At 45.0% G+C, this 12,585-nt stretch overlaps 1 protein-coding gene across 1 annotated transcript; it reads left to right on the top strand.

Moving 5' to 3' along the window:
• Positions 1-7,543: 7,543 nt before the first annotated feature.
• On the top strand, positions 7,544-12,354 carry rfk (riboflavin kinase). The gene is made up of 4 exons (XM_063489456.1): positions 7,544-8,060; positions 9,027-9,178; positions 10,334-10,436; positions 10,609-12,354. The coding sequence occupies exons 1-4, from the start codon at positions 7,979-7,981 to the stop codon at positions 10,782-10,784; spliced, it is 513 nt and encodes a 170-aa protein (XP_063345526.1). The 5' UTR covers positions 7,544-7,978; the 3' UTR covers positions 10,785-12,354.
• Positions 12,355-12,585: the final 231 nt, after the last annotated feature.

Raw genomic sequence — 12,585 nt, 5'->3', positions numbered from 1 at the left:
TACAAACTCGTATGCTATCCCCTGGAAAGCAAATCTCAGATACTTCCGGTGTGGGGGATATATGGGGATGTGGAAATAAGCATCCCTCAGGTCGATTGATGTGAACCAGTCTCCCGCTCGTACAAACCGTAGCAGCGAGGCGTGCGTCAACATCCTGAACTTGTATGTCCTTAAATGCCGGTTCAGGGCACGGAGATCCAGGATGGCTCTCATCCCCCTCCCCCCTTTCTTTGGCACGAGGAAATACCTTGAATAAAATCTGCTGTGCATTTCCTCGGGAGGGACAACTCTTATAGCTCCTTTTTCTCTCAAGGTGGAAATTTCCTCCAGGAGAAAACTGGCAGACTCGCCCAGAGCACGAGAGTAAACGATTTCTTTGAAATGTGGCGGAGCGACATTGAATTGCAGTCTGTAGCCCCTCTCCAATGTCCTCAGCACCCATGCCCACTGAGTGCAGGTGGCCCAGCTCTCCATGTGGAGAGACAGAAAGCTCACTGGCCACTCCACCGAAGATGGCGTTTTGGCGCCCTCTTGTGGTCGCTGCGCGAAACACACGCCATTTCGGTGTCCCGCCACCTCTGTCACAGGCGAGCGAGGTGACGGGCTCATCTGCATCATCACAGCCGGGAAAACGCGAGTCTCCACGGGCTGCGTTATGGCAGACGTTGCTCCGTTTCTTTGCATGTTTGATTTTTTCATGTGTTTTGCAACACTCGACAGCGCCCTCGGCAAACTGCCTGGATGCGCGTGTCGGGGCTTTTTTAATACAGAATGCACGAAAGAAGTGCTTGTGAAACAACACTGTGAACTCTGGCTCTCTTTCCCTCTGGCGGGTCCGGTGACAGGAACGCCGGCCCGGGTCAGGCACTCTGTGTGGGACATGTCCCATTGAACTCGCTCTGGAACGGAGCTGGGAGGCGGCAGGGCGGCCCATGAAGGGGGGAAACTGGGTTCGCTCCCGCCTGGAGGAGAGGCTGTCAGGCCGGCTGCTTCTTCCTCCTCACGATCGCGGCAGCGGGGGGAGGAGGTGGGACTGCTTGAGGTCTGGCCTGGGGGAGACTGTTTCCGGGTCCATGGATTCTTAGGGGCCCTGGCAGCCTGGGGGGCTGCCTGCATCTTAGGCACTTTGGGAATCCTGAAAGCGGGGACCGGGCGAGACGTTGCCTGCGCGAATGACTGGCGCGGTGCCGCTGGAGTGACGTGCTGGGTCCTCCTCGGCAGGCAGAGTTTCAGAGCCTCATCATCTCTCTTTTTCTCCTCACATCTCTTCTGCATGGATGAAACAGCCGCACCGAAGAGACCTTGAGGGACGACAGGGGTGTCGAGGAGGTCCTCTTTCTCCTTAGTCGTCAGGTTGGTGAGCCCGAGCCAGCGTGCTCGCTCCTGAAGAACCATGAGGCCCATGGCTCTCCCAGTAGCCTGTATGGCTACCTTGTGGAGGCGGAGGACGTGGTCAGTTATAACGCAGATTTCTTCCCACACTGTGGTATCTGGTTTAGTCGTCATGTCCTCTTCCAGCTCAGCTTGATAAGCCATTAGCATAGAGGAGGCGTTGTGGGCTCTCACTGACAGAGCCGCTGCCTTGTAGCACTTATCTGTAAGGCTAGACTGGAAGCGGTCTGCTTTGGAGGGGAGAGATGGAGCCGATGAGGACAGAGACGTCTTCGGGTGAAGATGGCTCGCTACCAACGGCTCCACTTGTGGCATCTGGCGGAGGCCGATAGACTCCATCCCCTCACAATCCAGCAGGGAGCTCCCCACGATGGGGTGTTTCTCGCTGTAAGGTTTTGCTTTCCACGTCATCGCTATCTCATCGAGTAGCTCCGGGAAAACAGGCAACAGATGCTTCCCCGTCTTTTTCGCCTTAGGCAATTTCTTACCGTCAAAACGAGATTTCACAACCTCCGTTTGTACGGCGGGCCACGGGATGTTGAGCCTGGCAGCTGCGCGCTTGCACATGTCCTGCATGTCGAGATCCAGGGGAGATGGCGGTGTTGGTTTTTCAACCTCGCCGGTAGCCGAGGGCTTTGCAGCCCAGCCGCTGCTAGCCAAGGAGGTGGAATCTTCCTCCTCGTCGTCAGACAGCAGGAGCTCCGAGTCACCCGACTCATCTCCGTCCTCGTTGGCATCTCCTCCCCAGATGACTCCAGCATCAGGGAAAAACTCACGATCTCCGTGTGCCTCCAGCGACGGGAAAGCGGTCGCGATGGGCTGGGGGTCTGCCTCTGCCCAGCTCGGCCCTGGCGTTGCGGCCAAATCATCGGGCATCTCAGTATCTCCTTGCGCCGCAGCAGCTTCACACAGCAAAGGGTCGCCGCCCGACAGGTTAGCCTGGCGAGCTAGCCTGCGGCGGAGTAGCTTGCGTGGGAAAGCCGCGCAGTGGATACAGTCTTGTGCGGGTGTCAAGGCGGCCTGAGCGTGGGATAAACCCAGGCACGCCGCACACGCGGGGTGTGTATCCCAGGCAGAAATTTTCTTGCCGCAAGGACAGAGTTTTGCAACTTCGTTGGCAGCCGTAGCCATGGTTAGCTAGAGGGTTGCGCACGTTAGCGAGACTGACACCGAGTGCGGAGAATATTGCTATTCTTCGCTAACGTGGGGTGAAAAGTGTTGCTAGTTTTCTACAGATATTGCTACCCAACAGTGGCGGTCCTAGCCTGTTTGGCGCCCCAGGCGAACACGCCCTCTGCCCCCCCCCCCCCCCCCCCCCCCACACACACACACACACACACACACGGACGCACACACACATATATGACCCTATATATGAAGAGAGAGAGAGTATGCATAGTATGCAAACGGCTACTAAACAGACATCATAATTCGTCATACAATGGGAACAGGACAAATCAACAATTGACACTGACTAATTAATATTATATTATTGTATATATTGTTTGGAGTTTAGTCTCTTACTGTTACTATTTTTACCATTTCTTCTTGGAGGAACTGTAACCCACATAATTTCCTTAGGGATTAATAAAGTATTCTGATTCTTAATGTTTCAGGATACATGACCTGCCATTATCCAATGACACATCTGCTTACCTGTATCTTTTGCTCGTTTCTCCTTGTAGGAGCCATAATTAAATGTATTGAATTTTAATGATCACTGGGTTTTCATTTGTTTGGTTGCTATGGTGATGTGTAACGGGAGTCACGTGGGTGCTAGCGGTGACATTAAGAGGGCGTTGTCAGTTTGTCTTTCACTGGTTTGATTTTGACAGAGAGGAGGGCTGGGTAGCCGTAGTTTTTGTTGACCGCAGCACAACGAGTTTCCCCTTGTTGCATTAGAGCCTGTGATGTTTTAAGAGTTTGAATCGCGAGCCGATCACATTGCTCTGTAAACTTTTCAAGCACTTTAATAAACAAGCAAACAATTCCACCTCTCGCATTATTGCGTAAAGTTGACAGCGCGTCAGGCAAATAGGCAGGCTCAATCCCCGGCCTCTAGCTAGTGTGGAAGTCGCTACACTCCTCCTCTTCTTTCTCTTTTTTTTAAACTTTAAAAACGGGTTGTGTGTGAGACTTTAAATCATCAAAATATAAAATATACATTTTAAATTGTTATTGATCCCTTTACCCCTGGTCCAAAAGTGTATATTTATTTTCGTACTCTTCTTATATTTATTGTTTGTTTACTTGCACTGCTGTAACTGGAGCTTCGTCGTCTTGTCTCTCTATATACTGGACTGTATGTAGCGGAGATGACAATAAAGTTTACTTTGACTTCAGCAGCGAGCAGGCGCACCGAGGGCTCTCGCGCTCACTTTTCGTGTATAGAATTTCGAAAAAACATCGGTGCAAATTATAAGTCTGTATCATTATGTCTGGTGTTTTCGTGTTTGTTGGTTTGGTTTTATTTTGTTTTATTTTGTTTTATCTTGCGAGTTGGTTATTAGATGCCGCTCCAGCCACCCAGACAATCCCCCGCCGCCCCGCCCTCTCCTCCCTGTGCCGCAAGCAGCAGGCGCACCTCGCAAACGGAGGGCGCCCTTACTCCCAGCAAATGGGCGATAGAAAACCGATCGGTGCCTATGCCATTCCCAATATGCGCTGGCATGATGTCGGGGCAGCATGAGTACGAGCAATTTTTTTTTTTGCCGATGCCCGTGATGCCGCCCCCCACCACGATGCCGCCCCGGGCAACCGCCCGGGTCGCCCGTATCTAAAACCGCTACTGCTACCCAATGTGTAAAATGACCGCTAGCGTTGAGGGGTATTGCTACCTGATGGTAAAGCTAGGGGTATCTTTATTAGCAAAGTGTTGCTACTTCGCTTTCGGAAAATATTGCTACTTCCCTGGGTGAAAGTATTGCTACTTGCACTAGTAACAGAGCAGTATTGCTACTGCTTGTATGCCAGTGGACAACTGAAAAGCTGGGAACAAAGCGCCCGGCGACCGAGTTGTTCACTCGAATCTGTGGACAGTTTAGCTTTAGCACCCAATCGCACAGTTGTCTACAGGCTTCTGTGAGAAGCGAGAAGAGGTTTTTGAATGACATCTGACGCAGTGTTGCCAACTCCTCAGTAAGGAAAATCGCTATTGGCTGTCCTAAAAGTCGCTAGAAGTCGCTAAATGACGTCATCACCTAATTTGCATAATTGGTCATGCTAATATAATTGTAACCTATGTTGTTGGAGAGAGAAATAACATCGTGGAAGAGACATAAAGTGAGTAAAAAACGTCCTAAATGCATTTAGAGTTTATTTAGAACTACAAATTAAATTTCTTTTAGCAATTATTGTTTTTTTTAATGTCACAATTCCAACCCTGCTCCTTTATCTGGGCTTGGACCGGCAAAAATGACCCGAAATAGGCACTCTGGTGGAGTTACTTTGTGTGTGTGTGTGTGTGTGTGTGTGTGTGTGTGTGTGTGTGTGTGTGTGTGTGTGTTTATAAGTAGTTTTAAACCTTGTGATCCACAAAACAGCATAAGAGTAAAAGAAGAACTGCCTGCGTTACAGCACCCGCTGCTTGTTGAGAGTAAAAGCGATACGCGCTTTCACGTCTTTTTTTAGCGACTTTCTTTAGAAAAAAAGTCGCTAGGGGGTCTGAAAACTCGCTAAATATAGCGACAAAGTCGCTAAGTTGGCAACACTGATCTGACGCTATGTCAGGCTATTATATAGGGAGGCACTAGCCCCTCCTGACATGGGCGTCACCTAGCCAGCCTGTAAAGGCTGGCGTAATGGTATAGGGCTTTGGAGCGTGATGTCACGGGAGCGGGGTCACGCCCCCTCCCGCCATGACAGTAGGCCAAAGAAAGCACACGGAAGCGTCAGCTATGGTTTGTACGTGCTGTGTTGCAACGTTAGAGCACACGATAGGGAAGGCAAGAAGCTGGAAAATGGGCTCTCTTTTCATCGTTTCCCCTCCTGGAGGCAACGGGAGGGATCTCATGTATCCGATATTACTAAACTTAGACGTCAGGCTTGGATTGCAGCGGTCAGACGAGCGGATATCGAGTTCTCTGCCATCCCCAATTTTTTGTTGGTTTGCTCGCGGCATTTTCTTTCCGGTGAGTTCTAAATAAATTCATATCTCTCTTAATAGGCTTTTAGTGTTATTTTGAATGCGCTAAGGTCATAGATAATTAGATAAAACATCCTAATGTGTGATGCTGCAGAGCCACGTCATGTTGACGGAGTAGCGTATTATTTGGCATTATTGCAGGCAAACCAGCATATGAAATATGAAACAGAAAAGAAAAGTATGTTTCTTTTTTTTATTCAAGATCTGTTCACATGTACTAAGCAAGTACATAGACATGAAACGCACAGCTGGCAACCTCTGGCTGTATCTTGGTCATATGGTCAACGTACTCACAAATTGGAGGCTTAAAAACGGCCAAATCTTGTACCCAACCCTTCGTGAATTAGATGTGCTCCTCCAGGGATTTATAATTCCGAAAATGATTCACCGTGTATGCGCTGACTCCACAGACAAGGTACGCGAAGATATCGGGATAGGACAACGGCGGTAGGCCGTCTGGGTTTCCACTCCACTGCCTTTTTTCATACGGGTCCACATTACCGATGCACGCTATTTTTTCCATGTACCGTCTCTTGGCGTGTGGGCGCAATCGTTCGCGATACAGCCCTTTGTCTTTTGCGCTGATTTTAAGCGTGGTTCTGGCAGTCCTGTTATCAACATGAGCTGTGTCCCAAAACGTCGGCTGCATCCTCCGGAGGCCGCATTTGAAGGCCAATTACGTCACAGCCAGGCGACGAAGGCTGTCCCAATTCGTCGACTCCTTCAAATGCGGCCAACAAATGCGTCCTTCATTTACCCGAATTTGAAGGATGGGTCCGGTGTGTCCTTGGCGGCCCACCATATCCCAGAATTCATAGCGCGGCCCAGCCAAATTTCAGCTGCCAACAATGGCGGCCGCTACTAAGTTTTAAAATTAGTCTTATTAATCTTTCTGGGTCGCAAAATAAACTTTTAACATATTTTCAGGCGAGAAAGTTGCTGTGTAAATTACAAATATCTGCTTGGTTTATCAAGACATCGTATATTTGCAAAACTGTGCCGACGTTTTCGGAGACGTCTGTTAGCCACCCGCTCGATAGCAAGCCGGGGGGTTCAATGGTCACTCCAGCCGGCGCGAGCAGCGGACTCCCGGCTTCATCGTTTTCAGACCCTCGCTCTTTCGCTACTCAGGTTAAACATGATATATAAGTCAATCGGATAACATAAAAATGTAATTGTTTGCCTTTTTCGGTGTTTTATTTGTTCCGGAGTAAATCGGTTTGGCTGAGATCAAAGTTATTAGATTATTAGATTAAATAAAACTTTATTAATCCATCGGGTGGGTTCCTCCGGGATTTTCACACAGCTGAATAAACGTTAAACAGAAAACTGATTAAACAGAAGTGTGAGCCGGTTGAGAATTTATGCCTGTTATATTTTAGATAGCAAGGAGCAGACGGCCGAGTTTATTAAACTCCACCATAGCGGTGACGCAAATCTGAAGGCTAGACCGTCCCATTTCACAACCTCGCTCTTCCGGCCTTCTTGGTCTGTGGAGGACCCGGCTCACGTATACCGCGAAGCCCAGGTCCTCCGAAGGATGCAGCCGACGTTTTGGGACACAGCTACAGTGTGTTTGTTTTGATTTGTGGCCTTCTGACATGGCGCCGCGATCCCACAATGCACTGCGGCGTGACGTCAACTCCAAAGCCCTATTTGAGCTTCTGATGAGGTCACGCAGGAGGCGTTCCCATAGTGAGACACGAAACGAATGCTATGCTTTCGTTTCGAATGCTATGGTTTTATGTATAAACATGTGGTTGCTCATTACCTGGCATCCCAAACCAGCAAACTCAAATTCATGTAGTTTTGACTAGTGGCATTAGTATAAAAGAAAAGACTGCCAAGTCAACCCTCCTGATTAAAAACTATGAGCTGTCCGTACATCTCCTCAATTCCTTTCCCAGAGTATCTGTAATCGCTATATTTCCTACAGCACCTGAACGCAGCACATGGCTACTCGTCCGTCTTTGGTCACGCGGTCGGTGACATCAGACGAAGCGTTGGTGACGCAGATATGTGAGGGTGCAACACATGTAATATAACCGGCTACCTGTGAGGATCTGGACTTCGTTTTCTCAGTCATACAGAGAGTGGATCTATCTGAAGCGGAGAGTTCTGTCTGTCAGATCTGGTGTAAGCAGCACTTTTGGAGAAAACCGCTTAAGGAATTATTCGTTTCCAGTAAGGCTAACAGTTATTAGCCCTGATAGCATAGTAAGTGAACTTTCACAGTTCAACCTTAACCTACTCGAGGAGGACAGCATTATAGCTAAAGACTAATGTGAACTTTGAACTCCACAGGGGCAGAATTTCGGCAAAAAGAGTGCGTTAGATAACCGTGTAGTCCTGTCTGTTTAGCTAGCCGGACTTCCGTGTGTCGTTCGAGGTCATTCTGTAGCGCTCATTCAAGAGACACAGCTTCTATCCCAGACTCTAGTCATGAAGAGCCTGCCGTACTTCTGTCGGGGAGAGGTCGTTCGGGGATTTGGAAGGGGAAGCAAAGAACTCGGTATTCCCACAGGTGAGTTGACTATTTTACCATTTGTTTGCAGGGCTTTTAATTAAGCTTACCTAAACACCGATTTACGCAAATAACGTAGTTGGAATTACAGAGTTGGAAACAACCGTAGACAAAGTTAACATTAGTGGTCTGATTTTCTATAATACATGTACGTTATAGCACGTGTGATCAGTTACTCTGTTAGTCCAACTGTTCTTTGTACTGGCTACCTGCCCCTTTACACACGACTGAACTGCTCTGCACCTTTTACGTAAATATCGCTCCGTTTTTTACCGCAATGTCATGATGATTCACAGTTTTTAATTACTTCATTTATCCTCACGTGTACTTTTCAAAACAAGCTCAGTTTTTGTTTTACACCATCTATGAGTTTAGGGTTTAAGATCTTTACACTTAACCAGTATCAGACCAATAGCTTTGAAAACAACTAAAGGGCATTTTAAACATCTGTTGACCAGGCAGCGTTCAGCATTTTTTTTAATATTTTTTTTTGCTGTCAGAAATGGCCACATTAATAAACTGTGGGCTTTACTCTAAGAGATCAGAATGGAGCTCTGGGCAGCATGCAGTCACGGACAAAACCAAAACACATGAGTTTATATGTCCTTGAGCATTTTGCAAGATTTCTGGCTTAAAATCAAACTTGCATAGGATATTGGATGCGTTTTTGTTTTTTTGTTTTTGTTTTTTTGTAATAAATGTCTTTCATATATTTGTTGTCCTCCACAGAAGTTTCTCAAGCAGTTTGTCTTGTTTCACAGTACCAGTTTTGAATACACTGAAGTTAACAGATTAATCAAATGCTTTCTGCAAACATTTCTGGCCTTCATTATCATAAAAAGCAGTTGAACACTTCAGTTAAATAAAAAGTCTTCTTCTAATTTGAAGTAATTTTGAGAAAATCACTAACTTCTTCCACAGCATCCTTTTTATTCCCATCGTCTGATGTTTCCCTCTGACCTACAGCAAACTTCCCAGACTCTGTGGTGGACAATCTTCCAGCAGATATCAACACAGGGATCTACTACGGCTGGGCTTGTGTGGGTAATGGTGATGTCTACAAAATGGTGATGAGCATCGGCTGGAACCCTTACTACAAAAATACCAAGAAATCCATGGTAAGCACTTAAATGCCATAGTGTTGTGGCCATAAAAGATGTCTTTGATAGTAAAAGGCTAAGCTAATGATGATCTAGTTACAAGTGTCCATCAACTCTACAGCTTTGGCAGGAAAATTAGATTTCACACAAACATATTTAAGCTGAATATGTGAACTTCTTTAAAAAGTCATCTGACTAAAGCCGTCCGACTAAATATAGACACCAAATCTTTGTACATATGCAATGTGCCTGGTTTTAAAGAACACTGGTCTATTCCATCTAGCGACATATTTACTTTTGCTAATGAACATGTCAACAATTTGAGACATGTGTTAGTCAGGGTGGATTTCCACAAATCTCCTCAGCAATTCATTTATTTATTTAATTTTTGTCTAGTTTACCAGATGGGAATTTCCCCTGTCTCAATCGTGCCCATTGTATATCAAAAAAGGATACTTTTTTGCATCCTCACAGTGGGAAGAAGTTTAAATTAAAAAACAATCTCCTGTAGAAAAGAAAACTGTATTCTACTTGTTAAAATGGCCACGTGGCTAGCATATGCAGGTAAAACTAAGCAGATTTAAAAATAAGGATTCCTGAAGATAACAGGAGCGTAAGAAATAGACATGAGAGCTCCAGTGTTTAGACATTTTAATGCGACTGTCTGTCTTGTGCGTTCTCTTCCCTTTCAAGGTGTAGAAATGTTACCTCCTCTCAAAAGAGGTCTAGATTCAGACCGATTATTGTTACAGAGGGACAGATATAGCTTTTGTGCACTACAGACTGAAAGCCCTAAAGCAGGGGTCCCCAATCCCAGTCCACGAGGGCCGGTGTCCCTGCAGGTTTTAGATGTGTCCTTGATCCATCACAGCTGATTTAAATGGATAGATTACCTTCTCAACATGTCTTGAAGTTCTCCAGAGGCCTGGTAATGAACTAATCATGTGATTCAGGTGTGTTGACCCAGGGTGAGATCTAAAACCTGCAGGGACGCCGGCCCTCGTGGACTGGGATTGGGGACCCCTGCCCTAAAGGCTTGAACTGTTAAAAAAGCCACTTTTTTTCCCTGGATGCAGCGTAGGAGCGAATGCAACAGTGTAACATTTTTCTAATACAAAAAAGCAATTCAGTCAATTATGGCTCTTATCTAACTTTATGCATTTTTGGTTATAGGAGACTCATGTGATACACAAATTCAAAGAAGACTTTTATGGAGAAGTTCTCAGTGTGGTCCTTGTGGGCTACATCCGCCCAGAAAGAAGCTTTAACTCACTCGGTATGCTTTTTAGTTACACTCATCTCAACACAGAAGTGATGTAGTGTGATGCCAGTAATGCCCTTTTAAAGTTTTGCTCAGTATTAATGAATACATTTCCATCATCCCTTTTTCATGTACTCTCATAACACTTTTCTCACCTTTTTGCACACCTTTGCCTCTGTCCTGACAGAAGCCCTCATTGCGGCAATCAACAGTGATATCGAGGAGGCCAAGATGAAGCTGGAGCTGCCAGAGCATCACAAGCTGAAAGATGACAACTTCTTCACCAGCACGGCCAACTCCTCTTCAGTACTGCCCGCCACGCCCAGCCCGTCCACGTCACAGACTATTATGAACGGTCACTAACAGCTGGCTAGGACAGCAGTGCTGTGGATACACTCACACAGACCAGAATTAGACAAAGGTTTATGTAAATGCACAGCCTCGCTGTCACAATGCATGCACATGGACCTAATCATAAGCAATCCTTTTTTCTTTTTTAATTCTGTTTTTCTTTTATGATGTTGGTGTCTCTTTGTAAAGAGCTGTTAAGCTTCCTGCCTGGTTTTGTCACACAGATTATGTCTGCCTCTCAACGGTCCTGCTGTATATTTGGAATCGTTTACTAGAGAAGGCACTAAAAACAGACCTTGGGATTAAGGTAATTGCAACCACTGCAGAGGCAGTTGTAAAATATTGTGTGTAAAAGGTACAAATAGACTATAAAGTGTCTGATCACTATTTATTTTGGTTGGAAATACATGACTTATCTTTTTTTCTGCTTCAGTGACGGTTAAAGAGAAGGTCTGGGCATTATTATCTGCAACAAAAACACACATTGTGCAATCTGAGGCTTTTTGAAAGTCTTCAGTTTTCTTGTTTTCTCCTTACGTGTCCCTCTTCAGAAAAGGAGGAAGTAAAAGGACACTGCCCTAAAACTTATACACTTGGCCAGAAATTCAGTTTTGTTTTGATGCAGGAAGAAAATGGTTAAGATGGTTATTTATTGAAAGATATGTTTAAAGCAAAGGCTTTTTATTAATCTTTATTTTTATTTTATCTTGATTTAGGTATCACTTAACTGTCTTTTCAATGACCAGTCCTTTTAATCAGCAGTGAGTTATAGATGAACACTAAGGCTGGAAAGGGCTTTAAGCACGTTGGGAATTTGTTGTTCCCTTTAGCCTTTTCATTTCAGTGTCGATGGCTTTGTTACAGATAGAAAAACACTGGCAGGTGGAGATGCTAAAAGATCTTTTTAGTACAAGTGGAAGTGTATAACACAAATTTATGAGAATTTGAACAGATCAAACTAAAACAAGCACACTATTCTTAGTATCTCCATCGGTCAGCGTTTAATATATTTATATTCAGAAACCGTTGTCAAAGCCCTGGCTGGTGTTAGCCCTGTGTGTGTGTGTGCCTGTACCTGTTTGGCTTTTACAATGAAGTGTTTACTTTCGTTCGAAGCTCTGATGATTAGTTGAAGAAATGTGGAAGCCTGCTGATGTGATTTCAGCTCTTATAAACTCTTGTGTTACATGAGACATATTAAAATGTTATTTAGAGAGTAAAATAAAGATTGCATTTTAATGAATGCTGACATTTGTCATGCACTCAGCTGTTTTTGCTGGTGAGATGCCTTTTAGTTGTTCCATTTCTAATGCGTGTAAAGGACTGAACTAATTAATTGTGCTGCTTTATCAAGCCTATCAAAGATATAGTGATATCGATAGATGCATTTTTAAAAAAAAAAAAAAATTTTCTCCCCAGTCTAATCACTGCAGGGCGGTCTGGTGTTTTAGTCTCACATGTTGCAGTTATTTAGCCTAGTTTACACAGGGACCACAGATACTTGATGTAGAGTTCATTAAAGCGTATCCACCTTTATTTTCATCCATGTTTCATTAAATCAATTCATTTTAATTAAATTGTATCAAAGTTTTCTTTTCTACTCTTTGCTTTATATACATTCAACTTATTTTCAAAAATGATGAAAACAAGAAACCCACATTAAACAATATGTAGCTGTCTGACCTGTTAATACTTTTTGCCACATTACATCTTTGGCTGATACAACCTGAATTTTGTTACTGAACTCGTATTAGCTTTTACAAATATGCACAGATATACATGTTCATTCAGATTAAATCAGTTCTTAAACATA

The sequence above is a fragment of the Pelmatolapia mariae genome, linkage group LG12, assembly GCF_036321145.2.
Source record: "Pelmatolapia mariae isolate MD_Pm_ZW linkage group LG12, Pm_UMD_F_2, whole genome shotgun sequence".
Classification (NCBI taxonomy): domain Eukaryota; kingdom Metazoa; phylum Chordata; class Actinopteri; order Cichliformes; family Cichlidae; genus Pelmatolapia; species Pelmatolapia mariae.
The sequence above is the reverse complement of the archived record's forward strand: the minus strand, read 5'-3'. Positions and strand labels throughout refer to the sequence as shown.